Source organism: Anomaloglossus baeobatrachus, chromosome 1 (genome assembly GCF_048569485.1).
Source record: "Anomaloglossus baeobatrachus isolate aAnoBae1 chromosome 1, aAnoBae1.hap1, whole genome shotgun sequence".
NCBI lineage: Eukaryota > Metazoa > Chordata > Amphibia > Anura > Aromobatidae > Anomaloglossus > Anomaloglossus baeobatrachus.
In genome coordinates, this window is record NC_134353.1 from 904,854,104 (window position 1) to 904,880,711 (window position 26,608).

Below are 26,608 nucleotides of genomic sequence, written 5' to 3' on the forward strand. Positions count from 1 at the left end.
CGTAACATGTAAAGCAGGCTTAAGCGGTATGTGCTGCCGACAATGAATAAACAGTATAGGGACAGAAAGAACTGCTTACCATGCATGTGTATGTGTAGAAAATGGAGAGGAAGCTGAAGTTATGCTGGAGCGTGTGTGTCGCAGCATCAGCGGTATTTGTAAGAATTATAACATGAAGTTGCAGAAAATTGTGGTGGTTCATGAAAGGGGAAGAAGATTTATCTTGGACCAGTGGCGTAGCTTGGGGGATGGTAAGACACACGAGAGGTTGTATTGAGTATAAGAAACCAAAAATTACTATTTTCTCTAAAAAAAAAAATGTTATGCCTCGAAAGGAAGTGGCCGTGAAAGTGCCCCAGATGCCCAACCGGATGCCCTGAATCTCTTGGTAAAAGCCATTTTGAACTTTGTCAATAAACAGCTGTAAGGAGAAAAAAAAGCGCAAAAGGATTTTATCTGGTAACAACCGGAGGATACAAGTGCGAATAAGGCTTACCTTTGTCGGTTGTGAACAGTCACAACCACTTCATCACATGTAAAACGGCTGCGGCAGCCACACAGGAAGATCAAAATTAATGGGTCTAGAGGAAGGGGTTAATGCCGCGCTGCTGTATGAAGAATCTAAGTGTTGATTTAAGTTTGTATCATTTATCAGGTCTACATGTTTCGGAAATTTTTTTCCCCACGGTTTTGTACTCAAGTCACCTCTCCGAGCCCGCGCCCAATATCCCCAGACTCCCTGCAATGGTCAACCCATTACTCTCTATCACACTGCGGCCTCTCTTCTCAGGTGACGGCTTCTCGACAAGTCTTCTCATGTTCTAGTCTCTGAATGGACTGTACTACTAGTAGTCAGTGTAATAGGCACTCTACATTACTATAGCATGTGAATGGGCTGACCGCTGTGGGGAGTCTGGGCAGAGTGGGCTCGCGGGCGCAGAGAGTTGACTTGAGTGCAAGACCATGGGGAAAAAAAGCAACAACTCCGAAACGCGTAAACCCAATAAATAATACAATTTTAATTAACTCTCTGATTCGTCATACTTCACTGCCGTGTTAACCCCTTCCTCTCCACCCATTGATTTTAATATGATGCCAATACAATTGGCTCAAATAACTATTACCACAGCATCCAAGGCACCAAAACTCCTTCCCTATTTAGAAAGGCTCAAATAACTATTACAACAGCATCCAAGGCACCAAAACTCCTTCATTACTTAGAAAAAAAAAATCTTTATTGGTCCCAGCATACACTGAAGAAAAATACATTAATATGCAATGTTTTGGCCAACACAGGGCCTTTCTCAAGCCTATAAAAGGTGTACATAATCACAATACACAGAAAGACAGTGCTTTATATGGAGGTTTGGTTGCCTTCACTCCCTGTCTGGACTGACTTATTGCGTTGCACCTCTACGCTAACCCTTCACCTACCCCTGGGTAAAAGCCCTGCTCGCGGAGGGCTCCACCATCCACACTGCCCCCATCCATGCTCCCCAGTGGGAATCCGCAGCGGCAGCCCTACCATACCTGGCAGCAAACCGCGAGTGGCATAGTCGGACTTTATTTTTATTTTTATTTTAATTTAAAACTGGTCGACGGTGCCCCCGGATCCAGGACCCCTCGAGCCACGGACCGGCCGGATCCCCCGGAATGCGACAGATGCACCCCAATAATGATGCTTATTGTAAACACTTTGAGCATATCTGTAATAAGTTCTCAATGGATATACAGACTGAGATCAGGGGGCTTGAGAAGGACTGTCTACAGTTGGAGAACTCCATTCGGAGTATGATGTCACCTGAGGACATCACTAAGACCAAGGATCAACTTGATAGGACTCTTAAGGGGGCTTTACACGCAGCGATATCGCTTGCGATATTGCTAGCGAGCGTACCCGCCCCCGTCGTTTGTGCGTCACGGGCAAATCGCTGCCCGTGGCGCACAACATCGTTAAGAGCCGTCACACGGACTTACCTGCCTAGTGACGTCACTGTGAACGGCAAACCGCCTCCTTTCTAAGGGGGCGGTTCGTGCGGTGTCACAGCGGCATCACTAAGCGACCGCCCAATAGAAGCGGAGGGGCGGAGATGAGTGGCCGTAACATCCCACCCACTTCCTTCCTCATTGCCGGCGGACGCAGGTAAGCTGTAGTTCGTCGTTCCCTAGGTGTCACACATAGCAATGTGTGCTACCTTGGGAACGACGAACAACCTGCGGCCTCAATAATCAACGATTTTTTGAAAATGAATGACGTATCAACGATGGACGATTTGGTGAGTATTTTCCATCATTAACGACCACTCGTTGGTGTCACACTCAGCGACGTCGCTAACGATGCCGGATGTGCGTCACAGAATCAGTGACTCCGGCGATATATTGTTAGATACGTCGTTACGTGTAACGGGGCCTTTAAAGGGAACCTGTCACCAGTTTTGGGGCTTATAAGCAGCGGCCACCACCACTGGGCTCTCATATACAGCATGCTAATGTGTTGCCCAGGGAATGGGGTACTCGGTCCCGGGCAGTGTATCCCTGGGGAATGTCACTTTGGTGGCCGTTGCCCGGTCCCGTGCCCTTGGTGCTTTTTAATGGAGAGTATTTACAGGGGAGATTAAAGGCATTTGTGTGCCGCCACCTGCAGGTTGCGGTTAGGATTGTGGAACCACCTCTGATGAGTTGATTATCCCCCAGAGCTGGTGGTAATGGCAGCTCTGGTGGTAGGCCCTCCGCAGGTAGGGCTGAGCCTGGGAGATGTATGATGGAGTGTGACGCCCTGGCCGGGCCAGGTAGTCACAGATAGGACCCCGCATTACACCAGTCCCCTAACAAGGTGACAGCAGCCAAACACTTAAACCCTAGTCACCCCCCTCAGTGCTTGATGGACACACCAGGGGGCGGAACCAGGTGGTTGGACACGCCCACCAAGGAGTTCAGAGGGCCTGGGACGGGAAAAATAGTCAGTTTAGTCTGAGGAGCTGTTAGTGGAGGTGAAGTAAAGTGGAATCAGGCCTGTGTGTCAGGTCTGCAACTAACTGACAGGTGCCAGGGTTGGAGCCTGGGCACCTTTGGCTAGGAGGCATACGGAGGCCTCAGTCTGCAGGAGCCAGGAAGATGGCTCGGTGGAACCGTGGTGGACCGGGACAGGGTACTGGCCCGCCGGTACCGACCCGGGGAACCGACTCGGAAACCGGAGCACAAAGAGGGGTACTCAGACCCCGAAGCTAGGTCCAGAAGCTACTGGGGGCTAGCTAATGAACTGATTGCGGCCAGGACTATAGGTTCTGTCCCACCCAAAGTCCCGACTGAAGTCAACAGCCCAACGAGGGGGATAGAAAGCCACCGCCACGGCAGAGAGATCCCACGGACCAGCGTCTGCGGGCAAAGGGCTCCTTAGGCAACCACAAGTCGGGGAGCGAACTCCTGACATTGCAGGTGCAGGTAGTCCACCATCACACAAACGGTGCAGGAGAAAGGCAAAGACCACCAACCGGGTGGGGGACCAGACTGCAGCCGGCTGCGGGCACTGACCACCATCACCTTGGTTTACCGGAGACTTGTGTGTGTTACTAATCGTGAGTACATCAGTGGCCTCCGGCCGCCCATCTCCCTGCACCGCCCAACTCTCCCCAACGGGTCCTGGGGCCACCATCCCTACCCACGGAGGGGTTAACAAATTGCTGTGCAACATCTCCACCGGGTGCCCCGTAACTGCAGCGGTGGTGTCCACCTTCACCACAACCTGTGGGTGGCGTCATGAACTCAAACACGGCTCCGGCCGTACACCTACGTCCCCCCAAACTGCCAACCCCTTTTAAATCGGAGTGACCGTGGACCCCCGGGTCCAGAGACCCTCGAGCCACCCAATAAAGGTCCGGATCCGAGCGGCTCGGCTGCCGCCGAGCACGGGGCGGCACAGGAGTAATAAGGGAGACCACCCCGTGGGTTGTAGTTAACAGTCTCTACTCACTCTGGACCCTTGGACGGCTTGTTCAGGTCCCTGTATTTCCAGTTCCAGTTGATGACTCGGTTGCTCTGTCCCCGGCACTCTCAGTGTGGTTGGGTCCCCGTAATGTGGAGTGTTTGGGGCCTGACTGTCCCTTTGCGGTGGCAGTCTCCTTCTCCGTACAGCAGGCAGTGTGGACCCTGTAGGGCTGGTCTGTGTCCCGAACACTGATCCTTGCTTTACTGCTGATTCCCCCGGATTTGTGGGTCAGTGAGGTCCGTGAAGGTCCCCTCACTGTGCAGGTATTTGCCAGGCCATCTGAAACCGTCGCCTGACCTAGGGCCCTGTGCCCCGTCCGTGCTCTGGTCCCAGCGGTACTTGAGTGTTCCCGCCCTGGTGACCACTCTCCTGTGCCCCAGGGCCACCGTTACATGACCTAGCTCTAGGCACGTCTTTCCACTTTCACTTCCTACTCAGACTGTCTGCTGTCCCCTCCCACCAGGTTGTCTAGTTCCCTGGTCTGGCTCCGCCCTCTAGGTGGCCATCCCCTTGTGTCCGACTAGCCAATTACTCCTGGTGTGGAGTGGTAACTAGGATTTTGGTGTGTCTAGGTGTTACTGGCACTGGTGTCCCAGGTCCCAGGGGGTAGACCCTACATCCCTGTGAGGATGCAGTTCCTAGTAGTGCCCTGAGTAGCTATGGGGCACTACACTAACATGCTGTATATAAGAGCCCAGGCCGCTGTGTAGGACCTAAAAATCACTTTATAATACTTACCTAAACCGGTTCTCTGTGGTGGAGTTGGGTCATATGGGCATCTGTGTTCTCCGGTGCTGGCGCCTCCTCTTTCAGCCATCTTTGTCCTCCTTCTGAAGCCTGTGTGCATGTCGCGTCCTACATCATACACACTCGCCGGTCCCATGCAGGCACACTACAATACTTTGATATGCCCTGCTAATGGCAGATCAAAGTGCGCCTGCACAGGACCTCCGTGCCAGTGAGTGTATATGACATAGGACGCGTCATGCACGCCGGCTTCAGAAGAAGGAGAACAAAGATGGCTTAAAGAGTGAAAGAGGCGGTGCCGATCCCGGAGAACGGCGCCACCCATTTGACCAGTCTGCATCGGAGCGACCTCCTCGGTGAGTTTCATAAAGTGTTTTTTATGTTCTACACAGCAGCCTGGGCTCTTATATGCAGCGTGTTAGAGCCCACTGGTGGTGGCTGCAGCCTATAGGCCCCAAAACTGGTGACAGGTTCCCTTTAAGGATAGCAAACTAAACTTGAGACTACAAAAAGGAATAAGTGCACAAGAGACTTGAGGATTACAATTTCGGGCAAGTGTACAAGTGGCAGAATCCACAAATCTGAGAGATTTATTTGAATCAGAGGGATGCTATATACATTAATAGGGTAGGATATACCACTAACTCTGATTCTGAATGTTCTGATGGTGGGCTTTTTTTAGAGAGTCACAATACTCACAAAGGAGAAAGAGAAGAAAAGGTGCGAGGAACAGCATGTGGTCACTCAAGAACTACGTGTAACGAATGATTTCCTAAGAGGAACCCACCACTGATGGAAAGGACTTTCCAGAATTACAGTAGTTGTGAACATATCGAACATATTACTTGGTGAGAATGAACACTCCCTTTTAAATAAGGATCTTTCTTTCTGCCCTGTTGCTTCTACTGTCACCTTTCAATTGTAGACTGATCTAACTTGTTTCTTTCTTACCCTCAGATGGGAGCATTATTTCAGTAAAACCTCTGTTGTTGCCATTATAACATCTACTAGGGTTGATGGTGGGGTTAACTCAATTTAAACAGGTAAAGATTTTGGCGTGAGGATTAAAGGTAGGAAACCTGCACCTACTGCTGATAAGGAGGTGAAGTATTATATCTCTTTAGTATCCAATGAGATATATAAGGTATTGAAGGGTCCTTGTCCATAACAAACTCACTAAGAGGGAGCTGATGGCCTTGAATGTCCTTAAGAATTATACCTCTATTACCTATAAGCCCTCTGATAAGTAGGGTGCCCTCGTGATATGGGACAGTGAGAAGTATATTTCTGATTTAGAAGACAACTTGCCGATAATGATGTTTATGCACCCTTTTCAAATGATCCTAAATGGGCCACCTAAGAGGAAATCAAAAGTGTTGTACAAGAGGCTCGAGCATCAGGCATTATTGATGATGATTAGTGTAAATATCTTGTTCAGGAAAACCCTATAACACCTGTCCAATAAGTGCTCCGCAAGATCCACAAGGGGCTGAAGAATTCGCCTGGAAAACCTATTGTTGCAGGTACGGAATCCATCTACAGCCCATTGTCTATCTTTATGTAAAATCAAAGGAAGTTGTATACCAATAGGAGTCCTCCTGATAACCTTTGATGTACATAGTCTCTATATGTTCATAGATCATGAGAGTGGGCTGGAGGCAATTGAAAGTAAATTCATTATGTCTCTATTTAAAATTATTTTACACAAAATTACTTTTTGTTTCAGGATGAGTTTTTTGGACAAACACGGGGTACTAATTTGGGGCCAATGTGGCCTCTAAGTACGCCAATTTTTTCATGGCAGAGTTGGAGGTGGTGTTTATGTATCGTAGTCAGTTCTTCCAATTTTGTGGAGGTATCTGGCTGCGATATATAGATGACATCTTCATCATATGGACTGGGTTTGAGTCATTGTCGTGGAGTTTGCTTGAGGAACTAAACTCCAGACATAGAATGTTGAAATTCACCATAGTCCATTCATTTTCTGGATGTAATGGTACAAGTTATAGATGTGCGGTAAGCTACAGATTTATTTATTAAAAACACGGACAGGAATTCCCTCTTGAGGTATGATACTTTCCATCTGGCTTCTTTGATAAAATCTTTCTCAATTAGCCAGTTGAAGAGGATGGAGATAATAGTAGCGGACTCTGTGGTGAGCATTGTAAAACAGGATTAGATGACCCATAGATTCTGTTCGAGGGGTTACCCTGTTAATGTTCTGAGGCAGGCCACCTCTAATTTGGCCAATTAACCTGACACTATGATTAAAAAGACTAATAAATATGTACCCTTTTTGTCCACATATGTTCCCCATAGCCAAAAGATTTGCAAAGTTTTGCTCAAATATTGGCACATCATTAAGGATTCACATTTGGGACAAGAAGAGTTTAGTCAACCTCCCATCACGGCATTCCAAAAAGTTAAATCCCTACGAGGCGAGCTGGATAGGGCCGATAGATTTAACTGACTCTGAAAAGTAAAAAATTGTTAAAGTCTTACAGAGGGATACAGCACTCTTAAAATTGTTAGGAGATTTGGGAGCGATAAATGAATCAGCAAAAGTTTTGTTAATCACTAAGGTCTAAAAAAATCTATTGAGAAATTAAGATGCACATTAACTTCAAACGTGAAGGGACCAGGACCAGCCATTATCTTCCACTTCTGTCATATTCCAAAAGTGCAAAATCCCTGGAGGCGCAGAAGTACAAGGTGTTCAGTGACACAACTGAGGTGAGGAGGCTGGACCAAACCATCACTGAGCAAGACACAGAAGAGAAAACATCCTGGGCCAAGAAATATCTGAAGACAGACTTTTCAAAGGTTTTATGAACGGATGAGATTAGAGTGACTCTTGATGGGCCAGATGGATGGGCATGTGGCTGGAACAGTATTATCTTTGTTGGACTACATTCCTTCATAGAGGGTAGTCCGACACGCCCCCTTCTGTGATAAGCAGCTCACTATCTATAGACATTGTACATACAGAGCCTGGTGGGGACGGGGGAAGCTTTCTCAGCTCTGCTGTATTGCTAAATATAAAAACTCTAGTAAAATAATTGATACCTTGTTGCATTCAGGGTCTCTTGTCTACATCATGCTGCTCTCCTGTTCAGGTTTATTATTCTTTCGGATTGACCAACAGCACTGCATATGTTCAATAATAAATTTAATCGTCAAAAACAGAAATTGCCTACATTTTGTGCACACGGTGTATAGCCAAATTCAGAGAGACAATGGGTGAAATCAGCCTTCGACATTTATAAGTGTCTGGTTGGAACAACGCAAAGTGGAGAGAGGCACTGGGAAGACTAAAGGCCGCTTTACACACTGCGATATCGATACCGATATCGCCATTGTGCATACCCGCCCCCATCGGTTGTGCGACACGGGCAAATCTCTGCCCGTGTCGCACAACATCGCCCGGACCAGTCACACTACTTACCTTCCCTGCGACGTCGCTGTGACCGGCGAACCGCCTCCTTTCTAAGGGGGCGGTTCGTTCAGCGTCACAGCAACGTCACAGCAGCGTCACTGAACCTCCGCCCAATAGAAGCGGAGGGGCGGAGATGAGCGGGACGAACATCCTGCCCACCTCCTTCCTTCCGCATTGTGGCCGGGAGGCAAGTAAGGAGAGGTTCCTCGTTCCTGCGGTGTCACACGGAGCGATGTGTGCTGCCGCAGGAACGAGGAACAACTTCGTTACTGCTGCAGTAACGATATTTGAGAATGGACCCCCATGTCGCCGATGAGCGATTTTGCACGTTTTTGCGACGATTCAAAATCGCTCATAGGTGTCACACGCAACGACATCGCTAAAGCGGCCGGATGTGCATTACAAATTCCGTGACCCCAACGAGATCGTTTGAGCGATGTCGCAGCGTGTAAAGCGGCCTTAAGAAATGATAAAGGCTCTAACATGTCCCCCTACTCCCAGGGATGGAAGTGCCTCAAGAGGATATAACCTTGCATTTTAGGGGGGTGATTACCTACAACAATAGAAATGTACACAGAAGTAGTTCAAATAAGACAATGAACCCAGCTTGAAATAGGAATCTGTACAGCATATACAGTGAGAGGGTAAATTACATCTTCACACATGTAGAAGCTTGGTAGTCGATAGAGATTTGTTGATCTACAAACGGGTATTTTTTCAAAAGTCATTATTTTCATGCAGCTTCTTTTACCTTTCATATAAAATTTATTGAATGAAAAAGCAAAATCAGAACTGAATAATGACGCAGAAATTGCGCGCGTTTATACAAGGCCATCCGTTTATCCTTCGTTGGTCAGAATTAAAACAGGAACAAAAATAATTGAAAGTACAAATAGTACAAAAGGTTTTATCTTCACTTATTGGAAAACATGGATTTCAGCCCTTATCAAAAACTTCTCCAATGCCCAGAGTCGCAGCATTTATATTTTCATCTACTTAAATGCTTTTGAACCTACCGGTGATCTCAGAGATAAGGAAATCCAAGGACCTCTACATGTGTTCTAGATACTGTAAGAACGTGTTGTAGTTGTTTATATGAAACAATTAATCTGATTGCATATGCCAGAACAGTATGATAGATACTAAAAAGGGTATATTAATGTTAAATATCGTTTTTACTAGAAGTTTTATGGATTCCCAGATTATCTTTATCTTAAAATATGTTGACCAAGTATGAAAGATGTTCCCCAGATCTTGTCATCTCTTCTCACAGTTTCAGACTGGGAAAACATTTTAGAAACCCTGCACTAGTGCCCAACCTCATAAGTGTTGGCAGATGTTAGGGGCTGGCTTTGGGCTAAAGACTAATGGACCGATGGACGTAGAGCGGAGCCAACAGCTTTAAGTAATTTGGACTTTTTACAGCATGGTTTTGTGACGCCCCTGGCCTATCGGGTCGTCACAGGGTACTGCACAAGCTGCCCTTTTGTGCAGTATTCCACCTCTCTCTTGGTTATGGGTCCCTAACTAATGGTGTTGCCTCCATCAGCTAATCAAATCCTAGATACACCCTGCACCACACCCACCAGACACACCAGTGGACGGCTTGAGTGGAATAAAATCGCCCACCTGGGGGGTTAGGGAGGGGAGGTGTGGAGTGTAGTCAGTCAGGAAGTAACCCTCGAGCTGTGAGGAGCTAAGAGGAGGTCAGGAGCGGGGCTCCTGGAAAACTGGCAAGGTTGCAGATGGTGGTCTGGGCCTAGAGGAGACGGACTCCCGGTTGCAGGGGATAGTGGCAAGGTGCTCGGATCTGTCGAGGAGGACAGCCGGCAGCTTTGCACCATCACCGGTCCGCGACCGAGGCACGACTGGGTACGCGGACCCTAGGTCAGGGAGTAGCTGCAGGCAACCCAATAATTTACCCAAGGCGAACGGAGCCTTCAAGATCCGTTCCCAACTGCTGCAGAATCTGGGCATTAGCGCAACGAGGGGGATAGGACTTTCCATCCAAAACGGTCCAGAAAATCCCAAGCGTGAGCCCTGAGAGCAAGTGCCCACACTTTGCCACAGTGGGGAGTGAGACCCGGCTAGTTCCAAGCTCCAGGGACCAACAAGTAGAAGTTAAACTAAGTGCCAGGAGGCAGGTCACGGATCACCAGGCAGCACCATTGGAGACGGGACCCGGACGAGCTCCCCTCAGCGGCAGCGGTGTCCAGAGACTTGGTTTACCGGTTGTCAGTGTCTGCTTAACGAACTGAGTGAGTACAAGAGTGACCCCTGCAACCCACGGCATCCCCCTTCACCGAGTCCTGGGGCATATCCCCTTCCCATGGAGGGTTACAACATCTGGCTGCCCCACTTCATCACCCCGGGTACTCCCAGCGGCGTTACTTCTCAAATTACCGCACGCCATGGGTGGCGTCACGAACTACATTTAAATCCCCTGTAAATACCCCCTTCATTTGAGTGGCCGCACAACCCCCGGGTCTGGGGACCCTCAAGCCACAGCGAACCCGGATCCGAGCAGCTCGGCTGCTGACACGAGGGCAGTACAGTTTCGTTAATATTATTGTTGTGTTTTCTTAGAGATTGCTTATTCATCAGTTTAAGGTACACAGTTTGAAGGGGGAAGGGGTTGTAAATGTGTGTATCTTTGTTGGCCTCCATGGACTCTAATGTAATCAGGCCTTCAGTAGGATTTATTTTGCTGCATCTGTTGCGAGGTTGTACGTCTATGTTTACCCTCTGCAGGGGTTCCCCTGATACACAATCCTGCAGACTGGCCGAGGCTGCCCTCCTTCATACCTGGAGTTCCATGAAAAAATATCTAAGGGGGTGGGTGTGATGAGCACTTATACCCATGCAGGCCGCTGATCCCAGGAGAGGGAGAATAACAAACCACATATTTGGTCAGGAAGTTGGTGGTGTGACGTGGAGGGGGAAGATCTGTTGCTGCAGCCAGGTCCTAGTGCCCATAAATGATTGAGCTCGATAAACGTATTATGGTCGTAATATCCGTTGTCTGAATTTGAGGAACTATCCCAAAGACTATTGCTGATATCCGTCATCTGGAGGAGCATAAGCATGAGTCTTGGCCACTTTTGGGACTGATTTTCCAATTAGACCCCTCTAAAAAAGTCCTATTAGGTCATATTTGTAAAACACCCGGATTCATACGTCAGAAGACTTGGTGACGCTCCCAGGGCTGGTAGATCAATAGCCTAACCTTGGAGGATAAAAACCCTCTGTCTGATTCTCCAACTGTGAAACTCAAAAAACTTCTAATATGGACAATAAAGTGTATTTCCCATAGATATTAATGGGAAAAATTTGTCAAGCATTTTGGAGTATTTCTTTTTTATAAAAAATTTGGAACAGATCTGCTCCAAAAAAACCCAAACCTTCAAAAAAGTGTGAAAATAGCTTAACTGTTGTTAACAATATGTTTACACAGTTTTTTGAACATTTTTTAATCAGATCCTCCTAAAAAAAACCCCTGTATTTGAACATAGCCTAAATGTTATGCAACTTGAGTATACTTTATGCTTCAGTTTCAATCATTTTCAAAAAGCTTGCAGTAATCATATATCCATCCGAGATTGAAAATCTGTCGTGATTATGTCCCACTTAGGCTACGTTCCCACGATGAGTATTATTGAGATTTTGATGTTGCAGAATTTCTGCAACATTTCTGCACTTATTATTGATATTAAGTTTCATGCATTTTTTTTTATTGCATTTTTGTGTGCATTTTTTTTAACATGGATTTTTATCACGTTTTTGATGCTATGTTTTATGTCTCTTTTTAGTGTGATTTGCTTTAGGCTATGTGCGCACTTACCGGATTTTGCCGCGGATTTTCCGCGGATTTGCTGCATGTTTCGCTGCAGAAAATGTTCATAACATCTCTGCAGTGAATCACCAGCAAATCCTATGGAGAAAAAAAATCCTGTGCGCACTGGGCGGAATTTGACAGCTGCATGTTTTGCTGCGGGAATCCCGCAGCAAAAACAAGTGCATGTCACTTCTTTTCCGCACATCGCTGCGGGATTTCACTCCATTGACTCAATGTTAATCATGAAATCCCGCAGGGAATAACGCAGGCAGCAAATTCTGTGCGGTTCACTGCGTTTTGCTGCGTTATTCCCTGCGGTATTTCGCGGTTTACCTCCGGTAATGTGCATCGCTTGTCTGCGGTTTTGCAGGGAAGTGATGTCATTACAGGAAGAGGAAGCGGAGCAGAGAGTAAACACAAACACATCACAGACATAGAACACATCTCAGACATAGATCACATAGACACAGACACATAGAACACACATAGAAAGAAAACGGAAATATAGAAAAAAAAGAACGTGGGCTCCGCTGCATATTTACCGTCCAGCTGAGGTAAGCACACAGCGGCGGCCCGGTATTCTCAGGCTGGGGAGGGAGAGGGGCAGGGTTAATGTCCCCTGCCTCACTCCCCCTCCGGCAGCCGAGAATATCAGCCGCAGCTGCCCCGGCACTGTCGCATTCATTATGCGACAATACCGGCGTGTCCTCGGCTCTTCTTGCCACCGTGTAGCAGTGGTGGCAAGGTAATACAAGGGGTTAATGGTGATGGAGGACCACCGCCATTAACTCCAGGCTTGATCATGGCAGCGTCTATGTGACAGCTGACATGATCAACCCGTAAGTAAAGTGAATAAAACACAGACACCGAAAAATCCTTTATTTTAAATAAAACCAACAAGCCTCGTTCACCATTTTATTAACCCCCCCCCCCCCAAACAAAGCTCCGGCGTAATCCACAGCTCCGGCTCCGGCGTCCTGCACTGCTGACATCCAGCCGCGACTGTCACAGACACAGGCTGAATGCAGCAGACAGCAGAGGTAATTACCGGTCATTTCCCACGGCCGGTAATGTGAACTCACTGCCGACCGTGGGAAATGCAGCGATCTGTCATCTATCTCTCTATCTATCCCTCTGTCTGTCTATCTATCTATCCCTCTATCTATTCTTCTGTCTATCCACTATCAGAATTAAATGTATTTTTTTTTTTTTTTTTCTTCAATGTGCTTTATTGCATTGAATGCAATAAAGCACATCCCAACCCGCACGCGGCAAAACCGCGGCGATACCGCGAACAATGCCGCGGTAAAACCGCAGCAAACCGCGGCAAACCGCATGCGGTTTTCGGGTGCGGTTTCCCGCGGTTTTTTACCGCGGGTGCGGTAATCTTTGAGAGCATGCGGAATTTACGCAAGGAAATTTCATTTCCCAGTGCGCACAGAGCCTTAAAGAGGACTAACCACCAGGATTTACCTGTATAAACTAAATCCAGTGCTATACTGGTGCTATCATGCTGATTCTATACATACCTTTAATTGTGAGATGGAATGTATAGTTTCTGAAATACAGGCAAGTAAAGTTTGTGAAACGCACTGTTATTTGATGAGAGGTGCAACGGAATATCTAATAGGTGGGTCGAGTTTTGCTAGTATTTCCCGCCCCTGTCTGCTGCCTGTCCTTCCCCTCCCTGTTTCTGTTATTACAGGGGGAGGAAGAAGGGAGGAAGGCCCGGCAGCAGACAGGGGTGGGAATAACTAGCAAAACCCGACCCACCTATTAGATATTCCGTTGCACCTCTCATCAAATAACAGTGCGTTTCACAAACTTTACTTGCCTGTATTTCAGAAACTATACATCCGATCTCACAACTAAAGGTATGTATAGAATCAGCATGATAGCGCCAGTATAGCACTGGATTTAGTTTATATAGGAAAATCCTGGTGGTTGGTGTGCTTTAAATAAAACTGCTTTGTTTTTGATACTTACTGGTATTTGGCTTTGACAAAACTGTATTGATATACCCGTACTTAGGTGCTGATTATATACATTGTTTATGTGTTTCCGCTATGGAAAAAGTACTAAAAACACGTGTGGTTTTCCGCATTTACTGCAAGAGAAAATCATCACAGAAGACACAACATAGCGACAAGATAAATTGACATGCTGCAGATTTGAAACACGCACCGCAGGAGAATTTACGCCGAGCAAAAACTAAGCGCAGTGGCCATTAGATTCCATGAATCCTATCCAATCTGCTATAAAATCAACTCACTAAAAGCTCATAGAGGGAGCTTAGTCTTAGGCTATGTTCACACATTGCGATTTTGCTGGATTTTTTTCATGAGTTTTATGCAAATTAAAAGTTGCTTCATACAGTGCCAGCAAAAACTGTGAGATTTCAGAAATGTCATGCACACACGCACTTGATTTTTTTTTTCCTATCTGAAAGGAAAACTGCTGCGTTTTTGACAGACGCAGAGTGTAAATTGTTTCAGCGTTTTTGCAGCATTTTTCACCATTGAAAGCAATGAGAAAGTGGAAAAACAGCTGCGTTTTTGCTGCTTTTCTGGTGAATGAAACCAACTTTTTGTAGACAAGCCAAAAATGCAGCTAAAAAACCCCCAAAATAAAAATGCAGCAAAAATGCAGCAAAACCTTCTTTTTTTGGAAGCAGCTTTTTTTCTGCCAAGAGAGCAGGTTTTGCTGCAGAAAAAAGAAGCACAAAAATCAACATGGGAACATAGCCTAAAAGCCGCTTTACACTCTGCGATATCGTTACCGATATCGCTAGCGTGCGTACCCGCCCCCAACGGTTATGCGACATGGGCAAATCGCTGCCCGTGGCGCACAACATCGCTTACACCCGTCACACTACTTACCTGCCTAGCAACGTCGCTGTGACCGGCAAACCGCCTCCTTTCTAAGGGGGCGGTTCGTTCGGCGTCACAGCGACGTCACTAAGCGGGCGCCCAAATGAAGTGGAGGGGTGGAGATGAGCGGGACGTAACATCCCGGCCACCTCCTTCCTTCCGCATTGCCGGCGGCTGCAGGTAAGGTGAGGTTCCTCGTTCCTGCGGTGTCATACATAGCGATGTGTGCTGCCGCAAGAACGACGAACTACATCGTACACGCAGCAGCAACGATAATTGGGAATAGGGGGGCATGTCACCGATTAGTGATTTTGCACGTTTTTGCGACGATGCAAAATCGCTCATAGGTGTCACACGCAAGACATCAATAAAGCGGCCGGATGTGCGTCACAAATTCCGTGACCCCAACGAGATCGCTTGAGCGATGTTGTAGCGTGTAAAGTGGCCTTAAGACTATGTGCCCACATTGCTTTTTTGTGTGCTTCTTTTCTGCACACAAAAAAAGCATGCTTTGTCAGGAAAAAAGCAGTGTTTTTTCACTTGCGTTTTTTCACTTGCGTTTTTTCCTGCTTTTTGTGCCTTTTTTTTAGCGATGATGATTGCGGGGGTTCAGGCGCTGTACCCCCTCTATCGCCACGGGGTCTCCAGTTTATGTTACAGCCGAGATCCGGCTCTCACTGCCCGGAGCGGTGCACGCACCACTCCCGGTAGTTTACCCCCTGAATGCTGCGATCACAGCATTCAGGAGGCAGGGAGAGGAATTGCTTACCTCTGAATAGCAATTGGGTCTCTGTGATGCGATCACAGGGACCTGATTGCTGCCATGATATGCCTGGGTCCTCACCATAACGACCCTGGGTTACTGAGCTATGAATCGCCTCACAGACCATGCTGCATGCACAGTGTGTGAGGCGAAGTGCTGTGATATAATCCACTGTAGTGATAAAGCATTGCAGAGGATTATAGAAATGCTGAAACAATTGACATGCTGCTTCATTTTTCAGCAACAAAATCTGCAAGAAAAAAAGAAGCCCCATGTGCACAGCAAGAAAGGATTCTCATAAGAGTTTGCTGGGATGCATTTTCCCTGCAGTTATAATTAAAATCTACACGGAAAAATGCATAAAAAAAAACAAAAAAAAACCCACGCCACCTGTGCACATAGCCTTAGCCTTACACTGGTGTCTTTACTTCGAATAGATTGCTAATATCCAGAGGCTTAAAATCTAACAAGCGTCCATGATGACAAGCACTGATCTTGAAAATGGTAAATTCCCAATGCAATAATAACACTTTATGTAGAAATGACTGACTGACGCCTGTATGGCAGACAATGAATCAAATGTCATTGTCACCCAGATGTCATCACAGCCCATAAAACTGTCTGCAGCACTGGCTCCATAAACATTGCCCATAAAAAAAAAATAAAAAAAATACATAAAGCGTATTTCTTACAATCAGCCAGACGAGAACGCAACACCTGGCTTCTGTTCCTTCAGCTTTGCCCCAATTTCATAAAACAAGAATCACCGGTTTACTGGAGTATTTTTTTTTCCTGCAAGAACGGTGGAAAGAGGAAGCTGAGCTGAAAGTCACATACCGGGTTTCATCATTTTAATATTTTGTATTTGTCAATACAATTGTGGCTTAATTAAAAAAAATACTAATAATAGTAATAATAATAATAAAAAAATGTAACGTCCGACATGGGTCATTTTTGGATTCAGTAACATTGATGGACAGCTAATACCCATAGCATATAACGTCAAGTGATTTCCCCTTTTTGGTCCTGAATCATAAAACTCCTCAGGCAAGGTCAAAGCTTTAATGGATGCAAAGGTAACCGGGCCCTGATACATGAGGAGTAGTAAAGGTAACCGGGACCTGATACGTGAGGAATAGTAAAGGTAACCGGGCCCTGATACATGAGGAGTAGTAAAGGTAACCGGGCCCTGATACATGAGGAGTAGTAAAGGTAACCGGGCCCTGATACATGAGGAGTAGTAAAGGTAACCGGGACCTGATACATGAGGAATAGTAAAGGTAACCGGGCCCTGATACATTAGGAGTAGTAAAGGTAACCGGGCCCTGATACATGAGGAGTAGTAAAGGTAACCGGGACCTGATACATGAGGAATAGTAAAGGTAACCGGGCCCTGATACATGAGGAGTAGTAAAGGTAACCGGGCCCCGATACTTGAGGAGTAGTAAAGGTAACCGGGCCCTGATACATGAGGAGTAGTAAAGGTAACCGGGACCTGATACATGAGGAATAGTAAAGGTAACCGGGCCCTGATACATGAGGAGTAGTAAAGGTAACCGGGCCCTGATACATGAGGAGTAGTAAAGGTAACCGGGACCTGATACATGAGGAATAGTAAAGGTAACCGGGCCCTGATACATGAGGAATAGTAAAGGTAACCGGGCCCTGATACATGAGGAATAGTAAAGGTAACCGGGCCCTGATACATGAGGAATAGTAAAGGTAACCGGGCCCTGATACATAAGGAATAGTAAAGGTAACCGGGCCCTGATACAGTTAGGTCCAGAAATATTTGGACAGTGACACAAGTTTTGTTATTTTAGCTGTTTACAAAAACATGTTCAGAAATACAATTATATATATAATATGGGCTGAAAGTGCACACTCCCAGCTGCAATATGAGAGTTTTCACATCCAAATCGGAGAAAGGGTTTAGGAATCATAGCTCTGTAATGCATAGCCTCCTCTTTTTCAAGGGACCAAAAGTAATTGGACAAGGGACTCTAAGGGCTGCAATTAACTCTGAAGGCGTCTCCCTCGTTAACCTGTAATCAATGAAGTAGTTAAAAGGTCTGGGGTTGATTACAGGTGTGTGGTTTTGCATTTGGAAGCTGTTGCTGTGACCAGACAACATGCGGTCTAAGGAACTCTCAATTGAGGTGAAGCAGAACATCCTGAGGCTGAAAAAAAAGAAAAAATCCATCAGAGAGATAGCAGACATGCTTGGAGTAGCAAAATCAACAGTCGGGTACATTCTGAGAAAAAAGGAATTGACTGGTGAGCTTGGGAACTCAAAAAGGCCTGGGCGTCCACGGATGACAACAGTGGTGGATGATCGCCGCATGCTTTCTTTGGTGAAGAAGAACCCGTTCACAACATCAACTGAAGTCCAGAACACTCTCAGTGAAGTAGGTGTATCTGTCTCTAAGTCAACAGTAAAGAGAAGACTCCATGAAAGTAAATACAAAGGGTTCACATCTAGATGCAAACCATTCATCAATTCCAAAAATAGACAGGCCAGAGTTAAATTTGCTGAAAAACACCTCATGAAGCCAGCTCAGTTCTGGAAAAGTATTCTATGGACAGATGAGACCAAGATCAACCTGTACCAGAATGATGGGAAGAAAAAAGTTTGGAGAAGAAAGGGAACGGCACATGATCCAAGGCACACCACATCCTCTGTAAAACATGGTGGAGGCAACGTGATGGCATGGGCATGCATGGCTTTCAATGGCACTGCGTCACTTGTGTTTATTGATGACATAACAGCAGACAAGAGTAGCCGGATGAATTCTGAAGTGTACCGGGATATACTTTCAGCCCAGATTCAGCCAAATGCCGCAAAGTTGATCGGACGGCGCTTCATAGTACAGATGGACAATGACCCCAAGCATACAGCCAAAGCTACCCAGGAGTTCATGAGTGCAAAAAAGTGGAACATTCTGCAATGGCCAAGTCAATCACCAGATCTTAATCCAATTGAGCATGCATTTCACTTGCTCAAATCCAGACTTAAGACGGAAAGACCCACAAACAAGCAAGACCTGAAGGCTGCGGCTGTAAAGGCCTGGCAAAGCATTAAGAAGGAGGAAACCCAGCGTTTGGTGATGTCCATGGGTTCCAGACTTAAGGCAGTGATTGCCTCCAAAGGATTCGCAACAAAATATTGAAACTAAAATTTTTTTTTGGGTTTGGTTTATTTGTCCAATTACTTTTGACCTCCTAAAATGTGGAGTGTTTGTAAAGAAATGTGTACAATTCCTACAATTTCTATCAGATATTTTTGTTCAAACCTTCAAATTAAACGTTACAATCTGCACTTGAATTCTGTTGTAGAGATTTCATTTCAAATCCAATGTGGTGGCATGCAGAGCCCAACTCGCGAAAATTGTGTCACTCTCCAAATATTTCTGGACCTAACTGTACATGAGGAATAGTAAAGGTATCCGGGCCCTAATACATGAGGAATAGTAAAGGTATCCGGGCCCTAATACTTGAGGAATAGTAAAGGTAACCGGGCCCTGAAACATGAGGAGTAGTAAAGGTAACCGGGCCCTGACACATGAGGTGTAGTAAAGGTAACCGGGCCCTGATACATGAGGAGTAGTAAAGGTAACCGGGCCCTGCCACTTGAGGAGTAGTAAAGGTATCCGGGCCCTGATACATGAGGAATAGTAAAGGTATCCGGGCCTTGATACATGAGGAATAGTAAAGGTATCCGGGCCCTGATACATGAGGAGTAGTAAAGGTAACCGGGCCCTGACACATGAGGAGTAGTAAAGGTAACCGGGCCCTGACACATGAGGAGTAGTAAAGGTATCCGGGCCCTGATACATGAGGAGTAGTAAAGGTAACCGGGCCCTGATACATGAGGAATAGTAAAGGTATCTGGGCCTTGATACATGAGGAATAGTAAAGGTATCCGGGCCATGACACATGAGGAGTAGTAAAGGTAACCGGGCCCTGACACATGAGGAGTAGTAAAGGTAACCGGGCCCTGATACATGAGGAATAGTAAAGGTAACCGGGCCCTGATACATGAGGAATAGCAAAGGTACTGTATCCAGGCCCTGATACATGTGGAGTAGTAAAGGTAACCAGGCTCTGATACATGAGGAGTAGTAAAGGTATCCGGGAACTGATACATGAGGAGTAGTAAAGGTAATCGGGCCCTGACACATGAGGAGTAGTAAAGGTAACCGGGCTCTGATACAGGAGGAGTAGTAGTGAGCATTCATGACTGCTGCACCATTCACATATATGATACCTGGGGTACCCTATCTATCACCTACTATCCTATGGATAGCTGGTAAATCTTAGTCATGGATCAGTCCCTTTGATTTATTCCCATGGATTTATTGTTATACAGTGATCCCTCACCTATCGCGATAGTTACGTTCCAGAGACTCCCGCGATAGGTGAAAATCCGCAAAGTAGCAGAGTTATATTTACTTTATTATTTACCCGTATTTTTCGGATTATAAGACACACGTTTGAGAAGTGCGTTTTATAAGCCAAATCGAGCTATCGGGGGATGGTGGAGAATGATAACAGGGACAATAGTCCGGACTGTGGATGGTGCGCTGCGGGCAGTGAGGCAGGGGCCATCCTGAAAATGTCTTCTAATAATGGTGCCCGTAGTCAGCATGTGCACAGATTGAGCTCTCGGCTCAAGATTTAATCTACGCACACGCCGCCTCCAGCTCATTGATCAACCAGCAGCAGACTTAAGGAAAATGGCGCCCGGAGGTGGCGCGTGCACAGATTGAGCTCTCGGCTCAAGATTTATTCTGCGCATGTGTAACGCCCTGGCAAAACCAGGTAGTCACAGTTAGGCCCCCGCATTACACCGTTCCCTCACTAGGAAACACACAGCCAACCAGAAACCCTAGTCACCCCCCCTTAGGGAAAGGTAGACACACCAGTGGGCGTGACCAGGCGGTTGGGACACGCCCACCCAGTGGTCCAGACAGCCCGGGGTGGGAAAACAGGCAGTTAAGCATTGAAGTTCAGTTTGGAGAGGAGTGTGGGCTGAAGCTAAGTGTAGCTCCAGCAGGAGAGTTCAAGTTGAACGGTACCAGGGTAGGAGCCCTGGTACCACTGGCTAGGACGCAGACGGTGGTCTCCGTCAGCAGGAGACGGGAAGACGGCTCAGCAGAACCGAGGTGGACTGGGACAGGGTTGTAGCCCGCCGGTACTGACACGGGGTACCGACCCGGAAACCGTAGCACAAAGGGGGGTACTCGGACCCTGAAGCCAGCACCGAAACCGATAAGAACTGGTTAATTAACTGATTGAGGCCAGGACTAGAGGTCCTGTCCCACCCAAAGTCCCTAATAGAAGACAACAGCCCACCGATTAGGGATAAGAGGACACCACCAGGGCCCATAGATCCCATGGGCCAGCGTCTGCGGGCACAGCTCTTTAGGCCACATCCAGCCGGGAGCGGACTCCTGAGTTTCACACTAGGAAAGTCCCTTTACACAAAGCAGTGCAGGAAAAGGATAGAGACCACCAGCCGAGTGGGGGACCCGAACGCAACCGGCCGCGGCACCAGCCACCATCTCCTTGGTTTACCAGAGACTTGTGTGTTTTACTAACAGTGAGTACACCAGCACCCCCCTGCGGTCGCCATCCCCTGCACCAAGCCACCGGGTCCCGGGGCCACCATCCCTGCCCACGGAGGGGTTAACAACTTGCTGCACAACATCTCCCCCGGGTGCCCCATAACAGCAGCGGTGGTGTCCCACCTCACCACACACCGTGGGTGGCATGACGAACTTACTACGGCCTAGCCTGTACATCTACTTTCCCCCATTTATTCGGCGTGTCCGCGAGACCCCCGGGTCCGGAGACCCTCGAGCCACCACCCCTGAAGGCCCGGATCCGAGCAGCGCCGGCTGCTGGCACAGGGGCGGCACACATGCGCTGCCTCCGACCCATTGATCGCTCAGCAGCGGACTTAAGGAAAATGGTTGTCATTGAGCTGATAGCTCAATCTGTGCATGCACCAATTCTGTGCGCCATATCTTTGAAGCACGCACCGACTCCGGGCGCCATTTCTTTGATGCCTGCACCACCAGCAGTTTCTGGATGTTGCCTACTTCACAGTGCCCGCAGCGAGCATCTGGGACACCCACCACACCGCCCCTGCCTCCTGTGACACCACTCCACCACCACTGCCGACTCCTTCCCCCGTACCTGCGATACAGTGAAGCCGCAATAAGTGAACCGTGGTATAGCATAGGACGACTGTATTATGTAAAACTCAATAAATGTAAAAAAAAAACAAACAATGGAGGACCTCCAATTCTGAGAAAGGCCTTTGTTGCCTATAGCAACCAATCACACTGCAGCTTTCATTTTAACAGAGCTGTTGGAAAAATGAAAGCTGAGCTCTGATTGGTTGCTAGGGGTGACAAAGACGATTTTGATCAATGAAGCCTAATATATGGCATCTCTGTGGGCTAAATCAGGTGGCGCTAGAGCATTATAAGATAGCTGTTTCGTTTCCTATTGATTCGGCCATAAAATGAATGGAAATCATTGGATTTTACTCATTATATCAGATTTTATATTAAAACCGGGAAGATGATGATGATTCTACATTTAAAGGGAACCTGTCAGGTCCCCTCTGTTCTCCAACCAGCAGCATTCACATCTGTATGACTAAATTCCCGGCCTAACCAACCCTGTATAATGTTATTCACTTAACACTTAAGTCTAAAAAAAAAGTATTTATAAGCTCTGCTGTTCCTATGCTAACTAGGGCCTTGACTAGTCGATAGGGCATTAGTTTCCCAGACTAGTCGGTCTTCTTTCCATGTTATCACACCCCTTTGGGCATGATTACATGATTTCTATGAGTCGGTATCATGACAGCTCCCGGACATCTTGCGCATGCGCGAGGCTCGATTTGGCAGCATCTCTGCGCTTCTGAAGCTGGGTGTATGAGTCTCGGCTTCAGAGAGGTGCTAGGCACGTGATTGGAAGAACAGCTTTTGTAATTCTGATCATGCGCAGCACACCCAGCTTCTGAGGTGCAGTGACGCTGCCAAAATGAGCCGCTGTTATATATTACCTGTATCAACACCATGTAGTGATATATCTACATGTATGTATACACACACACATATACTAGAAGGTGGCCCGATTCTACGCATCGGGTATTCTAGAATTTACGTATTGTGTAGTTCATGTATGATTTTTGTTATATATATAGATGTTGTTGTGTGTAGTTGCCAAGTGTTTGTGTAGTGCGCTGTAAAATGTTCTGGGTGTTGTCTGGGTGTGGCGGGGGGTGAGAGTGGTGTTGTTTGTGTGTTGCGTTGTTTGTGGAGTGCTGTGTGTCTGTAGCGTTGTGTGTGTGTGGTGCTGTGTGTGTTGCGCGGTTTGTGTGAGTGTGGAGTGCATGTGTGTGTTTTGGGGGAGGTATGTTTTGTGCAGTGTGTGTGTTGTGCGGTATGTGCGTATATTTGTGCCGCGGTGTTTGTGTGTTGGGTGTTGTGTGTGTGCGGCGTTGTCTGTGTGTGTGGGTGTCTGTGTAGGGCGGTGTTTGTGGTTCCCAGTGTGTGTGTGGTGTGTTGTGCGGTGCGTGCGTGGCGGTGTGTGTGTGTTTTGGGGGGAGGTGTGCACCCCCCATCGTGCTCCATCCCCCATGCTGCGCACCCCCCATCGTGCTCCATCCCCCATGCTGCGCACCCCCCATCGTGCTCCATCCCCCATGCTGCGCACCCCCCATCGTGCTCCATCCCCCATGCTGCGCACCCCCCATCGTGCTCCATCCCCCATGCTGCGCACCCCCCATCGTGTTTCATCCCCCCATTCTGGGCACCCCCCATCGTGCTTCATCCCCCACGCTGCACCTCCCCATCGTGCTCCATCCCCCATGCTGCACTCCCCATCGTGCGCCATCCCCCATGCTATGCACCCCCCATTGTGCTCCATCCCCCATGCTATGCACCCCCCATCGTGCACCATCCCCCATGCTACGCACCCCCCATCGTGCTCCATCCCCCATTCTGCGCACTTCCTATCGTGCTCTATGCCCCATGCTGCACCCCCCATCGTGCTCCATCCCCCATGCTGCGCACCCCCAATCGTGTTTCATCCCCCCATTCTGGGCACCCCCATCGTGCTCCATCCCCCACACTACACCCCCCATCGTGCTCCATCCCCCATGCTGCACTCCCCATCGTGCTCCATCCCCCATGCTACGCACCCCCCATCGTGCTCCATCCCCCATTCTGCGCACCCTCTATTGTGCTCTATCCCCCATGCTGCACCCCCCATCGTGCTCCATCCCCCATGCTGTGCACCCCCCATCGTGTTTCATCCCCCCATTCTGGGCACCCCCCATCGTGGTCCAACCCCCATGCTGCACCCTCCATCGTGCTCCATCCCCCATGCTGCACACCCCCCATCGTGTTTCATCCCCCCATTCTGGGCACCCCCCCATCGTGATCCACCCCCCATGCTGCACCCCCCATCGTGGTCCACCCCCCATGCTGCACCCCCCATCGTGCTCCATCCTCCATGCTGCACTCCCCATCGTGCTCCATCCCCCATGCTGCGAACCCCTCAGAGAGGAGTATAATAGGAGGAGTATAATAGGAGGAGTATAATGGGAGGAGTAGTCCTGGGGAAAGAGGAGTATAATGGGAGTAGTCCTGGGGGGTGGTGTACAGGTGCCCAACGTGTGTGGGGGGCATGGCCTAGCGGGCATCGTGTGTGGGGGCGTGGCCTCGTGGGCATCGCGTGCGGGGGCGTGGCCTAGTGGGCATCACGTGGGGGCGTGGCCTAGTGGGCATCACGTGGGGGCGTGGCTTAGCGGGCATCGTGTGCGGGGGGCATGGCTTAGCGGGCATCGCGTGCGGGGGGCGGGTCTGGCCAAACGGTTAATCCATGCGGGGGGGCGGGGCCGAGCCGAGTGGCCAATCCGTGTGGAGGGGCGGTACCAGACCGAGCCCAGCGGCCAATCCGACGGTTGTCACTGTAAGGACACAATTTTGGAGCAAGACAGACAGACAGACAGACAGACAGAATAAGGCAATTATATATATAGATATATATACACACACATATGTATTTATCTATCTAAATATCTACCGTATATATATAATCTGCATTACATTGCTTCAGCTTCTTATTTGCCCCCCCAAAAAGAGGTAAAGCTGAGATATAGCAATTGCAAATCCATGTAGTGCAACTGACCACCTGCACAGAATAGGACATTTTTTTCTGTAAATGCAACGGCAGTTGCCATCGTGCCAAGAATTCAAGGAAAATCACATAAGAATTTTCCAGGTTTTGCAATTTTTATTCAATGGTGCAATCGAAAAGGGAAGTTGGGGACATCAACCATGCTGCTTTTCAATGTCAGATGTGAAACTGATAGACACTGGGACTCGCTTTGATATAAGCTTGAGAAAAACAGGTTATCAGCTCCATAACATCTGGAGCGCAACTGGTTGTCAGCTCCACAATATCTGGAGAGCAACGAGTTGTCAGCTCCATAACATCTGGGGAGCAACAGGTTGTCAGCTCCATAACATCTGGGGAGCAACAGGTTGTCAGCTCCATAACATCTGGGGAGCAACAGGTTGTCAGCTCCATAACATCTGGGGAGCAACAGGTTGTCAGCTCCATAACATCTGGGGAGCAACAGGTTGTCAGCTCCATAACATCTGGGGAGCAACAGGTTGTCAGCTCCATAACATCTGGGGAGCAACAGGTTGTCAGCGTACGTCCGAGCACCCACTATCCTGTCTGTAGAGGGCAAAGAAGGACCCTCAGAGAGCTTAGATTCAGGACAAAAGTCACTCACCCAGAAGTTTTCCTTAAAGAAGACGCCTCTCATTGTGAATCTGTCCAAGTCTGAAAAACAAAACCTGCTGCGAACTTCACTGTGATAAAGGAAGTGTCACTTCAATCCAAGTTTACTGCAGACTAGACGCAGCCAAGAATAATGCAATAATTAGTTCCTCAAATTGTCCTTCCTTCTCAGTTATGCCCTGCCCCTGCAAGATCCTAAAAACCTGTTCAAAGTACTATGACTAGAACCAATGCTAAAGTCATGGCAGCTCCACAGCATCATCTGCTGATCACAATTCCCATGGCAGCATGTGAAACACGGAAAGACTGAAGCAAATTTACTGCACCGCCTGGGTCGGCACCAAAATTATGCGAGTCCCAGTGGCCCCTCTTTCCTTTTTTTCTCCTCCCCTCCTAAGACTATAACTTTTTTCCCTTTTTTTACAAGAGTAATTTCTTTAAATTGGTCTTCCAAGGGCTATAACTTTTTTCCCTCTTTTTTTTCTTCCTCACCTTCCAAAGGCTATAACTTTTTCCCTCATTTTTCTTCCTCTACTTCCACGGGTTATAACTTTTTTCCCTTTCTCTTCTTCCTCACATTCCAAGGGCTATAACTTTTTTCCCTCTTTTTTTCTTCCTTAGCTTCCAAGGGTTACAACTTTTTTACCTATTTTTTCTTTCTTTCTTACCTTCCAAGGGCTATGACTTTTTTCCCTCTTTTTTTCTTCCTCACCTTCCAAGGGCTATAACCTTTTCCCCTCCTTTTTTCTTCCTCACCTTCCAAGGTTTATAACATTTTTCCCTCTTTTTTTACTCATCCAACAATGGCTACAACTTTTTTCCCCTCTATTTTTCTTCCTCACTTTCCAAGGGCTATAACTTTTTCCCCTCTTTTTTTCTTCCTCACCTTCCAAGGGCTATAACTTTTTCCCCTCTTTTTTTCTTCCTCACCTTCCAAGGGCTATAACTTTTTCCCCTCTTTTTTTCTTCCTCACCTTCCAAGGCCTAGAACTTTTTTCCCTCTTTTTTTCTTCCTTACCTTCGAAGGGCTATAACTTTTTCCATCTTCTTTCTTCCTCACCTTCACCATTTTTCTTAGAAAGCTGTGACCGAATAAAAATATTAAAACACTGATTCCTTACCTTTTTTTTTTTTTCAT

The 26,608-nt window shown here is 47.5% G+C and overlaps 1 protein-coding gene across 1 annotated transcript in view; it reads right to left on the reverse strand.

The window, feature by feature from the left end:
* The window catches only part of PSTPIP2 (proline-serine-threonine phosphatase interacting protein 2), a 107,710-nt gene extending 82,133 nt beyond the window's left edge, over positions 1-25,577 (reverse strand). The window contains exon 1 of the mRNA XM_075343091.1: positions 25,463-25,577. Coding sequence (XP_075199206.1) covers positions 25,463-25,495 — 33 coding nt within the window. The 5' untranslated portion in view covers positions 25,496-25,577. The remainder of the gene's footprint in view (positions 1-25,462) is intronic.
* Positions 25,578-26,608: the final 1,031 nt, after the last annotated feature.